Source organism: Argentina silus (genome assembly GCF_951799395.1).
Source record: "Argentina silus genome assembly, chromosome: 4".
Lineage (NCBI taxonomy): Eukaryota > Metazoa > Chordata > Actinopteri > Argentiniformes > Argentinidae > Argentina > Argentina silus.
The window spans coordinates 4,490,085-4,503,073 of record NC_139658.1 but is presented as its reverse complement, the minus strand read 5'-3'; the positions used below and the strand labels follow the sequence as shown (position 1 = coordinate 4,503,073).

Here is a 12,989-nt window from a genome sequence, read left to right as displayed (position 1 = left end):
ATCATTTAAGACTAAGGACATTGACAGATTGTAAATGTTTCTGATTTTGAATATTAATCGCTGTCTAGAGATCACTGTCATGAATCACTGTCTAGTATATGTCTTCATTGATCAAGCAGTCAACTCCTATTGTTCCCTATGAGTCAATGAAATTAATAATTTCTCAATAACAATAAGCAAGGTTTCACTTTAACACAATTTGAAATTAAATAGATTTATTGACAGGGCCTTCTTGTAACTACAAACAAGTATACAGGGACAAAAAGTTCAAGTTAACAAATGTTACATAAACTAAACAGAATTGTTTAATTCAGAAACAACTGACAATGAGAAATCACAGAGTGGGCCCATAAATACAATTTAATTAATTAATGTTGCATATTCTAGTTTAGGGATAGATCATTTAAAACATCTATCGTCACAGCTTGATTCACAGGCGGTTCAAATAAAAAAAGATGACACAAACTAAAACTGATGGGCCTGTGCCCACATTCTTTTCAAACATATACACACACCGAACACTTTATTAGGAACACCAGTACACCTTCTCATGGTGTAGGTGGTGTAATGGTGTGGGGAATGTTTTCTTGGCACACTTTGGGCCCGTTAATACCAATCAATCATAGCTTGAATGCCGCAGCCTATTTGAGTATTGTTGCTGACCGTGTGCATCCCTTCATGGCCACAATTTACCCATCTTCTAATGGCTACTTCCAGCATGATAATGCACCATGTCACAAAGTCGTCTCAAACTGGTTTCATGAACATGACAATGAGGTCAGTGTTCTTCAGTGGCCTTCCCAGTCACCGGATCTGAATCCAATAGAACACATTTGGGATGTGGTAGAACGGGAGATTCACAGCTTGAAAGCACACCTGAAAAAATCTGCAGGAATTGCGTGAGGCAATCATGTCATCATGGACCAGAATCTCAAAGGAATGTTTCCAACATCTTGTGGAATCAATGCCACAAAGAATTGAGGCTGTTTTGCGAGCAAAGGGAGGCCCTACCCAGTATTAGTATAGTGTTCCTAATAAAGTGTTAAGTGAGCGTACATATAATAATATACATAATATACATACAGTTATTTCAAGAGATAGATGAGAACATCTATCGTCACAGCTTGATTGCCTTATTACTTTCTTGAATAAGGAAGGAACACACAAGAGAAAACAATTGGGGAACTCTTTCACAGACTCATGAAACTCTCAAGGCTTCATAGCTATCAACCTTTCTCAAACTTATTTACAAAGCAATATTCATTCCGACCCTCTCAAATGCGGAAGCACGTACAGTATCACATACAGTTTTCGGCATTTTAGATATAGGGAACAACCATTGGGAACAACAGGGAAAGGAACCGAATGGGAGCACCCGTTTTCACCTATCTGATTATTTACAGTTTCAGTCGTTTAAAAAAAAAAAAAAAAAAGTCCAAATTAGTAACGAATACCGATCCTTGGTTGGTGCAGAGTTGGTTATTCTTTATGTAGGCCTACCAGAAGTCCGCTCTCCATATTGGTAGAACCCTGTCTTCATGCTGCCTCAAGCAATTAAGTGTCCTCAGGAAACTCTGTAGTTTGAGCCTCAGTCCAGAGCTATAGGGTGAAGAGAAAGGAAGACAGAGGCAGATATATAATGAAATGCTTACAATTACACAATAGGCAATAAGTGATAAAGGCGCAGCAAAAGTACTATGTGAATAACAACAAGCAACTGCGTGATGCTATCATGTCAATATGGACCAAAATCTCTGAGGAATGTTTCCAGCACCTTGTTGAATCTATGCCACAAAGAATTAAGACAGTTCTGAAGGCAAAAGGGGGTCCAACTCGCTACTAGCAAGGTGTACCTAATAAAGTGGCCGTGAGTGTATGTATGAAATGTCAGTAATATGATGTTTGTTTACCAGTCGATAAGTGAGCAATGCAATTAGATAGTAATACATATAAGAGCAATGACGAAAGTGAGTGTCAGTGTAACACACACGTGTGTTGCAGTGGAGGCTAGTGGAGGTAGAAATAGGAGGATGTGCTCATTGTAATGTATGGAATGAGGAGTAGTATCAAACACATGTGATATCTACGTCCACCAGCCTCCACCGGTGTGTTGTCTTTTAAGATGCAGGTGAACGGCAATAAGTGCACAATGCACAGCCAGGTGTGGTCTCTGAGACAGCTCTATCTTGCACAACCGGTTTCACAGAAGAGTGTAAATAGCAGGAGGCCAACTTTTACTCACAATATAGACTTTGTCTGTTTTGTAGCCTCCATCCACTCCTCTTTCTCCTCCTCTTCTTCTTGCTGGTTCTCTTGTATCTCATCCCAGATGTTGGTGTTGACCCACAGGGCCCCAGGCAGAGAGAGGCTAGGGCGCGTGCACGTGATCCTGCGACAGAGGGGGCAGCAGACGGTGCGTTGGCCACTCTGAGTCCTGGCCATAGTCTGTAGGCACAGCGAACAGAAGGTGTGCTTGCAGTAGAGAATTCTCGGGATCCTCTCCCTCCGCGAGTAGGGCTGGAAGCATACGGCACACTCCTTGTCCTCATTCAGAGGCATTGCTGGAACCCTCTGGAAGGATAAGCAGTGGAGTGTTATGATGCTGATCAGCTTTCTATGGGCAGGAGGATGTGGGGACACTTTGGCCCTAATCACATTTTCCCACACAAATTAAACTTCTACAAATTTACCCACTGCGTTGGTCTGCAGGGGGAAGTAAGAAATATAAAAATTAGACTAACTTGAATACATCACAAGCAAAGTAACATCTCATACTGTATATCTAAGTATGTCTTAACATCATTTTGGTTACAGAATCTGGTTCTGATACTGGCTTTGAAATCATATTGATATGCAAATATAAGCACACTAGAATAGTGCTGTTACACTCTTGTCTCTTGTTTGCAAGCAATAAATACCAGACTCATATATTGTGGCTACTCAGGACTTGTTTCTTGATTCAAGTACAAAGTGGTAAATCCTAGACTTCCACCACAACAGTTAGCCTTAGGCAAATACTTTTCATAAAGTAAGGAGAAGATTATACTTACAGTTTGCAAGTTTTTTATCCAAGCGTCCAGGGTTCTTTTTGATGATAGAGGTTTATAGATGTGTCTCGGAAAGAGAGAAAGATCTTGTGAGTTTGCTCCTTTGATGAACTAACCTCAAATATTTGCAAATATCTGGGGGTGGAGACATTTTTCCATTCATTGGTTTTCTTTCAGGGCATGCATCTTCCATGGGATTTGATCATAGTGGGCGGTCCCTCTCTCTGATAGAGTGGATTTCCTGGAATCATATGTCAAATTCCAGGCTACTTCTGTAGAAGCAACTTGTTATTGAAGTCAAAGGGTATGACAACTCCTTTTGGCAATGGTAAATCCGGCGGACAGAATCTATTATCTTGTATCTCAGCATGTGATCAGTCAGACATTCTGTTGCACGTGTCTCTTCAGTGAATTTTTAAATAATCCTCTTAAAACAAACACTCAACTCGTGGCCATATACAAAGCTGGCAGACAGACCTCTAGCTAAAGATCTCATATTGACAAACCCTATAAATTCTGCAATTCTTGTTTCATAAAAAATTTAAAAAGGTAATCTAAATCTGGAGGGTTTCCAAAGTGGGGTCTGGGCCCCATGTGGTCTGCAAGAGACCCACCAGGATTAGGAAGAAGTCATTCTCATGGCCAATTTCAGCCATTGTAAAGTTTGACTTGTGGATTATAAATTGTTGTACATATACAGACTATTATGAAAAGATTTGATGCGGGACACTAAAGGAACATTGCTAGTGGATTGTCAGTCATTTGATTTGAAATGCCAAGACCGTTTATTATCAACCTGCACTAGTTGAACGTTCAGCTGTGAAAAAAGCGTGACCTGAACTTCAGCATTAAATGAGTGTTACATTACATTTGATACATAAGTGAAATGAACCACCAAACAATTGTTCTCTAAAATGTCCTGCCAAGCAGGGTAATTTATTTGCATTAACTATGAAAACATACAATTTCACACATACTGTATGAGATAATTAAGCATGGAATTTGGGCGTTTGCTGTATATCTCACAAATACACTCCCATCATTATGTTTTAATGTGATGGTGCCAGAAAGTAAAATGAAGGCAAGTCTTCTGCTTTCTGTTGAAGTAATGAGTACAGAGTAGAATAGCAATCTTCCCTAAATGCAATGCACAACAGTAAATCATGAGCAATTATGCTAGCCTGGGTACTAGTCTGTTTTACGGCCATTGGCCAGCACTACCACCACTGCCTGGTTTAGCAAGACAGAGACGAGAGCTTCCTTCTACAAAAACAGATGGGCACCCAAGGCTACAATTATAAATAAAAGAGCAAAACGCAAGAAAAGTAAATCAAAAAGGAAAAATAAAATATACATGACAAAATAGGTTCTCCGTGTGTCTCCTTATTTGGACCTATATAGAGCATTGCTATACTGGTCAGCTAAGCCGATTGGAGATTTAAACGTATTGGTCTCTAATTCCCTCTACACAGAGAGAGCGCTGAACTGCTTGGCTCATGGGTTGACCAGACACACTAGCAGGGAGTAATGTGTGTCCTTTCTATGGTACAATAAAGGCTGATGACCGTTGACATGTATTGAAAATAAAAGAAAATCTTACCAAACACACTGAAAGTTTGACAGTATTTATATGGTAGCAAATTATATATTTTGATCAGTGTTTAATGGCAGAGGCATTGTTGAAATGTTTTAACTTTATTGTGTCACTTGTTAGTTAATCTAATTATAATTCACTCATTGATGTGAAAAGATGAGCATGACATTTTTACATTTTCCACTTTTAGTTTAGCAATAGTTCACCCAAATTTCAAAATCACATATTTGGGGCTTTACCCTGAAAGGAGTCAATGGAAAAAGACAGACTTCAATCCATACTTTTGTTCTGTTTATTCCAGTCAATAGACCCTAAGTTAGTATGTTTGAAATGTCATGCTCAAATCATCCCAAAGTCATGTAAATCTAGTAATTGAGTCTCTTCAGAGAATTTGAGATGATTTGGGCATGACATTTCAAACATGCTAACTTATGGTCTATTGACTTGCATTGGGTTTTGGTTAAAAATGCTAACAATTAGCTGTTAGATACAGTGCCCAGATAAACATAACCAAGGTGTTGATATAAGTTTGTCCTTGTCCATAAACTCATTTCAGGGTAAGGAACCAAATATGTGATTTTGTAATCTTCCTTTCTTATTTCAATTACTAATGAATCACACCATATAATGTAGGTCATACAACTGATTTCCCAGAACATACTGACACATCCCAGAAAAGCCTTATTGCCTCACAACCCACAGTGGAATCACCTTTACTCTGAGAATAAGCCTTGGAGACAGTGTTTCAGAAACAGAACGTTAACCAAACCTGAGGATTAGAGGGCTATGGGGTGAACACAGAGAGGGATTAGGAATGCAGCCTGGTATTGAAAGCTGGTCAAAGTGACTTTAGGGTGAAGTTGCCCCTAGACACAGACGAAGGATACACTTAGTACCCTCCCCAAGCCTAACCTTTACCAGTAGGCAGAAAAACTAGCTGAAGACCAGCAACTTCACACCACTACTGGAAAAGAAGCATCAGTCGTTATCTGCCATTCTGGAGCAGAGCAGTTGGCTTTTACTCAGAACATGAATATAATTGGAAATCATTCCAACGGTTCTGACGAGAAGCAGTTGGGCTATGGATAGACTCAGGGCAAACTCCAGGGTCTTGGGTGCCCTACAGGACCTGATGTAAAAACACTTTGGGCTGAGTCTTACCTATCACAGGGGAGGCTGGGGACACTGGAGAGGGACGTTTGCCAAGTTAAGCTTCCTCTACCAAACCTGTTTCCCAGAACATCTGCACCCAAGGCATTTTCCTTACATAGACTTGGAATGGGCAGAACAAACATGTTTCCATATTCTACATGATTTTACAGGGGCCATCCAGTATTGCGCCACGACAGATTTAAATTGTTTCACACAGATCACCAACATCTGAAAAATTAAGTGGTTTAACAACAATCAATTATAGTTTTCCAAAACATAGCCACCAATATGGCTGTACAATGGAACACTGCTTTCACATAGAATGACAAATCTACTCACTCTAATTCTATGCTTTCCAACAACCCATGAGCCAAGCACTTCCTGTTATTGGGTCACCACCGAAGCACAGAGTGGATCACAACCATTTTCAAAAAACCCTGTCCCATTCCCCCCCCCCCCCATCTCCTCCATCCTGCCTCCAACCCTAACGCCGTTCTGGGTGAGTGGCTCTGAATATCTATCTTCCAAAGTCCTAGAAGGGTAGAAATGGGACCCAACCCCCCCACAGTAGTGTTTAAATTGTGTAGTCCTCTAGTTGGCCTCCCAAGCGAGAGGCTGTTGTTGCTCTGGCTCCCCTCACTCTTGGGCTATGCTCCTTAGCACGTACTTCACCGTGTAGGCGAACGCCGCGAAGCCGACGATCACAAACAGATTGGCCAGAGCCCCTCCCAGTAGTCCGTGGTTTCGATTGGCCTGTTGCAGGCCGGGGGCAGGGTTTGCTGCACCCATGGGGGCGGGCCCTCCTCCGTTAAGGGCGGGGAGGCCATAGTGGGCGTGATGGGGGTCACCGTCGGGTACCACGTCCGGAAGGGGCAGGGGCTGGGGGCGGGCGTTCAACTCCTCCTGGGCCTTCTGTTTCTGCTTGATCTCCTTTAGGAGAGGGAACAAAGGAAAGGAGGGAGAGTAGAGAGGGGGACAGAGAGAGGAGGTTAGAAGTCAGCACTCACTCATGTTTGCCAGGGCTAAAGGTGAGTCTCTCAATGGATGACCTGGGGCTCTAGTGTAAGTACATGTATTTGATACATATATGATTTATTTCCATGCACACTCACATCGACTACTTCAGCAAACAGCTCACAGAAAACTTTGTCCTTCAGGTTAAAGGCCAGACTTTGGGCTGACAGCTGTCTTTTCTGTAGGAAATAAACACCAAACAATCAAAATAAAAGTAGCAATGTTAAGCTTATCAATTGATTCTCCTGTGCCTTGCTCTATCAAAACTTGTTTTTCTATACAACAAAGCCATATACAGTGCCCTCCATAAGTATTGGGAAAAGCAAACACTTGGACTTGAAATCAAAATCGTGCAGATTGGTTTCACCATTTAGAAATTACAACCCTTTTTATACATAGTCCCCCTATTTCAGGGCACCAAAATGATTGGGAAAAAATCATATCATGTCCAAATGAAGCACTCATGTTTAGTATTTGGTCAAAAATTCTTTGCATGCAATAACTGCCTTAAGTCTGCGACCCATTGACCCCACCAGATGCTGGGTATCTTCTGTGGTGATGCTCTGCCAGGCCTGTATTGCAGGCATCTTCAGTTGTTTGTTTTGAAATCTTTTTGCCATAATTCCCTTCTTCAGCAAATTAAATGCATAAAATGTTGGAATTTATAAATGGTGAAACCAATCTCAAATAAAACATTGAATTAAAGCTGAGAGTCTCTACTTTGATCTCTGTTAAATGTATACCATGGGTAGTAAGAAGAAAAATGCTTATTTTCCCCCAATACTTATGGAGGGTGCTGTAAGTAACAATCTGGTAACAAGGCAATAGAAGGGTTATAAACAAACACTGATAGACTCACAGTGTAGTCAGAGGTCTCGATGCTGCCTAGGGTAGGGCCTTTCTCCACCATGAAGCTGAGCAGGCCAGTGAGGATGGTGGACACTGACCAAGCAGGGTTCCATGTGTCAGGGTGGAAATCAGTGATGGAGAGACATAACCTGGGAACAATACACCGAGACACTCAGGAGACAGCAGCAGGAAACAGGTGCCGTCACAAAACAGAGACCTGGGATGAAGATGGGTCTATGATAGGGCCTTTAAACTATGGTGTTGTTTGTTCATAATAGTGAGCAATCGTCTTACTAGCCGTATCGGACGATTTGCTAGAAACTAAAGCTACCGCATTTGCACATTGTCCTCTTCCTCGCCTAACAAGTTCAATATCACAATCTTATGGTGAAGTGTCTTCCAGAGGAGTGATCCTGCCGAGAGATTTTGAAGCTGGCTATATCATGTGGCCATGGGGAGAACTGCAGCTGGAGCCAAAAAGCATATTTCCCCATGTTAGACTTCGAACTGGCAAAATAAAACAGTTTTGGTCTGCAATTTCGGTTTCTATTATTTCCTAATACTATATATAGTCTTCTCCCTGGGGCCACGCAAGAAGCATATTCGTTTTTTTTTTTTTTTTTTTTTTACAAATTGAAGGCAACTGACAAGCATTCCGTCTCTCATTGGAAATCCATTTGGTAATTATAGTTAGCTGTATCTTATTATATGCAGTGTGTATGAATGTGTGTGTGTGTGTGTATATATATATATATATATATATATATATATATATATATATATATATATATATATATATATATATATATATATATCACACTCACCGGCCACTTTATTAGGTACACCTGTTCAACTGCTCGGTAACGCAAATATCTAATCAGCCAATCACATGGCAGCAACTCTATGCATTTAGGCATGTAGACATGGTCAAGACGACCTGCTGAAGTTCAAACCGAGCATCAGAATGGGGAAGAAAAGTGATTTAAGTGACTTTGAACGTGGCATGGTTGTTGGTGCCAGACGGGCTGGTCTGAGTATTTCCGAAACTGCTGATCTACTGGGATTTTCACGCACAACCATCTCTAGGGTTTACAGAGAACGGTCTGAAAAAGAGAAAATATCCAGTGAGCGGCAGTTCTCTGGGCGAAAATGCCTTGTTGATGCCAGAGGTCAGAGGAGAATGGCCAGACTGGTTCGAGATGATAGAAAGGCAACAGTAACTCAAATAACCACTCGTTACAACCAAGGTATGCAGAAGACCATCTCTGAACGCACAACACGTCAAGCCTTGAAGCAGATGGGCTACAAAAGGGGGTCCAACCCAGTACTAGCAAGGTGTACCTAATAAAGTGGCCGGTGAGTGTATATACACACACACACACACACACACACACACACATATATATATATACTGTATCAATGATTCGTTCTTACCTTGTGTTGCACTTAAATCTCCCGTTTGGTGTTATCATGTATATACTGGGTGGTTTAAAGGGGAATTCCCGAGGGAATATTAGTTTGCCATGATAGTATCCACCTGTGAAAACCAAAGAATGACAACATTGGTGCAAAGTACAACATGCCTATATACAAAAAAGCCTGTGTGAGAAGATTCTCATTCAAATTCCCAAATTACTATACAGTTATAATAACATACTAAAGTGTTAAACAAACTTCACATATTATGCACTTTTGAATACCCAATCAATATTACATATCATTTAATATGGTGTTACCTTCATAGGGGGTTTTCTCAGGACCTCTAACAACATAGTGCCTAGAGCAAGAAGAAAAAGCACAAGTGAAATCCAACTTTAATACCCCTGGAACAAGGCAGGCATATGGTTGACTTGGTCCTAAACAAACTGTATTCAAGGTATATCAGTCGAAGAAGGCCTATATCATCAAGCTGTATTACATGATCTACTAATTACAATGTGGGCAAGATTGAGACGGTTCATCCCGCCCCCACCCCCCCCTGTACGATTTTGGTCCTGTTCATGAGATTCAAACAGGGAAACCTTACCATTCAAGAATGTTCGATGGAAGAGGCTCAGCACAGATGTAAGGCACAGGGTCTTTCTTTATCCTGAGGTAATCCTGCTTTAGTCGCTGCGTGGCCGTGGTCGGTGCTCTCTTATTCCCGTTGCTGTTCATCTAAGTACAAAAAGAGATAAGAGATTGGCCACCAAATCAGTCCATAATCTTTCCTTATATATTTGTCTAATTTGGTTGTGCAGCTCATAATAGTGATTTTATAGATCACTGTGAACCTAGCTGCCTCAAATGACTTTATAATATACTACATGACTGACATGGTCAAGATCATTTGTAGTTGTCTTGACTTGTTAGTCAAGTAAACTTTAAAACAAATAGTTAATGTGATCCACTCAACTATCACAGACTAGCAAGGCATCAACACAAACGCCTGCACGCAAAGTTGAATGCAATTTCTCATTTAATTTGTGTAGGCCTAATTGTGAACTAAGGCAGAAATGTCACTGCTCAAGTGATGGTGTTTTTACAATCCACAATGAGTCCGTCAGTAACACAATAATCCAGGATTCCCGAGAACAAGACCTTAGATAGAACTACAATTGAATTGGCTAAAAGTGATACATGACACGGATCAGTGATCAACAACAGGCATCAAGTAATGACAAGCTGGTTATCCCAGTTTTCACCAGCCAAGTACAGTAAACAAACCGTGGCAACCTAATCATACTCCTAGCTAGCCAACCGTACATCCCCAAAGCTTAATGGTGGTCCCGTAAAGCTAATCGAGATAACTAACGTTAGTCGATTGGTAACTAGCTAGTTAGTCGATTGGTAACTAGCTAACATGTTAATTTAGTTAGTTCGCTACGAATCGTAGCTGGCTAGCTAGCACAACGCACCGACATCCAATGTAAGCTGTTAATACAGTATGGTGTACAGCTCACTAACTAATACATAGGACATAGGATAGTTAAAGGTGTAACTATCAACAAAGACAAGCGAAACTGACATGATAGATAGCTAGCCAATAGCTAAGAAGAAGAGACAGCTACTGCTACAAGTACTAGCACTAGCACTAGCTTACTACTACTCCTGTTACCCCTGCTGCTGTGCTAGGAGGTACTACTACTACTACTAGGCCATCGCATCGACGTCGGTAGCTAGCTAGCTATGAGCAAGCCTCTCCCATACAGTGTTAATTGATCATCAAGCCGTTACATTAGACATGTAAGTGGACATATTAATCAAAGCTACCTCTTTAGAAACCCCGTTGGAGTTAGTTCTTCGTAGAAAGACCCGATGGTTAGATCTCGTTTCTGTTGTCAAATCCTGAACACGGGATGAACGACAACACCGTTGTTCCGGGCGCTCACTTAGCTAGCTGTTTCAATATGGCTTCCGCACACCACAGCTAGGGGCAGTGAAGGCCAAACAACTCGTGACACGGTCAGTCCAAATGGGTCGCTTCCCCTGAATATGATTGTTTTGATGACATTTCGGAAATTTGTGGTCAACTTTAAGACGAAAAAAAGGGAAACAAAAAGGAAAGCATACATTCAAAACCTTTCAACTCAACACTACATCCGACACACACATTCACACCAGCATTTCTATTTACTGAAATAGCAAATAAAATCTGTATTTCTATTTAGAGGAATTTTGCCACATTGGAGTGGTCAGTTGATGGTTGTTTCTACCTCTCCTTACACCTCTCCTTACACCTCATGAGGCCAATGTGCATTTTATCACTATAATAATGTGATATATTCGTTGAAGAAGATAGAAAATGCATGGGAGCATCATATTAGTAGGTCCATATTGTGCACAATGAGTTCATTATAGCACATTGATTATTAAAACTCAAGAATAGAGAATGTAAAGGAAATTATGCAACACAGATTGGAAAGGTTGTTGGTTTGGTTGAAAAAATGATTGTTAGTTCAGATCACTGCACATTGACAGCTCAATAAGAGCAAGTTCAAAAGGGAACCCATCATTGCTGATGTGTAGGCCTACTCCATGGCTCTGTAGCCTATGTTCATCTGAGCCTGCGGCCATCGAAGGGCTCTACTTCTAGCTGTATCACGAACACAATGCCACAAAGGAAGACATGTTCAATGGGAACAGAGTAGTAGGCCTACTCTAATGATGGCAGTGGTGATCAGATAATTTGTGTTGTGTGAATTCTCTAGGACTACCTCTCTCAGTCATCTAAGTCCACATGCTAGAGAGACAATCAAATCAAGTCAAATCAAATCAACGTTTATATACACATCATACAGCTGGGTGTGAGCAGTGCAATGAAATGCTTACTTGCAAGTTACCTCTCAACAATTCAGTGAATATCAAAAAGTAAAATAAGTATCAACAATAACACAATGAGGCAATAAGTGTAAAATACAAACGACGCATGCAGTTAGACTCTTAATGTGAAACATTGTACACATATCTACAGATTATTTGTGGGTTCTTAAATCTAAACAACCACTACATTCTATTCCCAAAGGTTATATTGTCAAATGAGCAAATCCTGGAATAAAGTACTTGTAAAACTCAAGTCATTAAGAGTTCACATGGGCTACTTTGGGACTGGGAATCATTCTTTATTGATTAAAACATCTTTAAAGCCATATTAGTCATAGAGAGTTACATATTTTGAGAAACTGACTATTGGAAGAGATAAGAGGAATTGAGGTAATGTAGTAACATGATACACATGAGCAGGAGAAGATAGACTAAAATAGCCCACAGTAATAATAGTGGCTTCTTGCACACGTCATCTCTTTGCATGAAGCTCCTCAGCAGACAGGACCAGGGAATGGGTGGTGGGGTTGGCTGTGGCACACACCTATCCATCTGGCTGCACGTACTGCACTGTCCCTTCCAGGCTGCCTCTGGTGTGCCACCACCTACCTAGGAGACATATCGATCGGCTGCAACTCCCTCAGCCTTTCCTTACTGTGCCAGATCCCATACAGACAACACATACAGTACAGTATTTTGTTAACTGGTTAGGACACAAACAAATGCTAAATTAATACCACGCGCACACACCCACACACCCACACGCCAACATACAGAAACACATAATGTATGGTTCTTGTTATCATACTGTAACACATACAACTAATTGACAATACTATACACCCATCTCTGAGAACACTCAGCTAACTGGTCCATGGTCCAGCACCACCTGCACTACATTCTGGCCGTATTACTTGTCATGGTCACATAGCTATAAGGGAAATTATTTTGTTGACATTTCTCTGACCAAATCCCTGTTGTGTCTAATATTACCTGTGCTGTCAGTTTACTGGTCTTACTGGTCCAGAGGA

General features: G+C 41.0%; 2 protein-coding genes across 2 annotated transcripts; both read right to left on the bottom strand.

Annotated features, from left to right (window-relative positions):
- Nucleotides 1–1,468: 1,468 nt before the first annotated feature.
- On the bottom strand, nt 1,469–3,118 carry LOC310804083 (uncharacterized protein). The gene is made up of 3 exons (XM_083669175.1): nt 3,051–3,118; nt 2,243–2,571; nt 1,469–1,599 (listed from the first exon to the last, which is right to left on the bottom strand). The coding sequence occupies exons 2-3, from the start codon at nt 2,557–2,559 to the stop codon at nt 1,497–1,499; spliced, it is 420 nt and encodes a 139-aa protein (XP_083525301.1). The 5' UTR covers nt 2,560–2,571; nt 3,051–3,118; the 3' UTR covers nt 1,469–1,496.
- A 741-nt stretch (nt 3,119–3,859) lies between these two features.
- Nucleotides 3,860–11,030, bottom strand: ube2j2 (ubiquitin-conjugating enzyme E2, J2). The gene is made up of 7 exons (XM_083668636.1): nt 10,909–11,030; nt 9,683–9,813; nt 9,393–9,433; nt 9,091–9,193; nt 7,667–7,805; nt 6,906–6,986; nt 3,860–6,723 (listed from the first exon to the last, which is right to left on the bottom strand). Exons 2-7 carry the CDS (start codon nt 9,811–9,813, stop codon nt 6,430–6,432), a joined length of 789 nt encoding a protein of 262 aa, XP_083524762.1. The 5' UTR covers nt 10,909–11,030; the 3' UTR covers nt 3,860–6,429.
- Between the last annotated feature and the right edge of the window lie 1,959 nt (nt 11,031–12,989).

Bases quoted from the DNA above. Each gene is read 5' to 3' on its own strand.
- LOC310804083 (XM_083669175.1), bottom strand. From the start codon at position 2,559: ATGCCTCTGAATGAGGACAAGGAGTGTGCCGTATGCTTCCAGCCCTAC. The intron at 1,600-2,242 runs GTGAGTAAAAGT...TTCACCCTATAG, and splicing joins AAACAGACAAAGTCTATATT to CTCTGGACTGAGGCTCAAAC.
- ube2j2 (XM_083668636.1), bottom strand. From the start codon at position 9,813: ATGAACAGCAACGGGAATAAGAGAGCACCGACCACGGCCACGCAGCGA. The intron at 7,806-9,090 runs GTAAGAACGAAT...TATTGTTCCCAG, and splicing joins AGATTTAAGTGCAACACAAG to GTTATGTCTCTCCATCACTG. The intron at 6,724-6,905 runs GTGAGTGTGCAT...CCTCTCCTAAAG, and splicing joins TGTTTGCTGAAGTAGTCGAT to GAGATCAAGCAGAAACAGAA.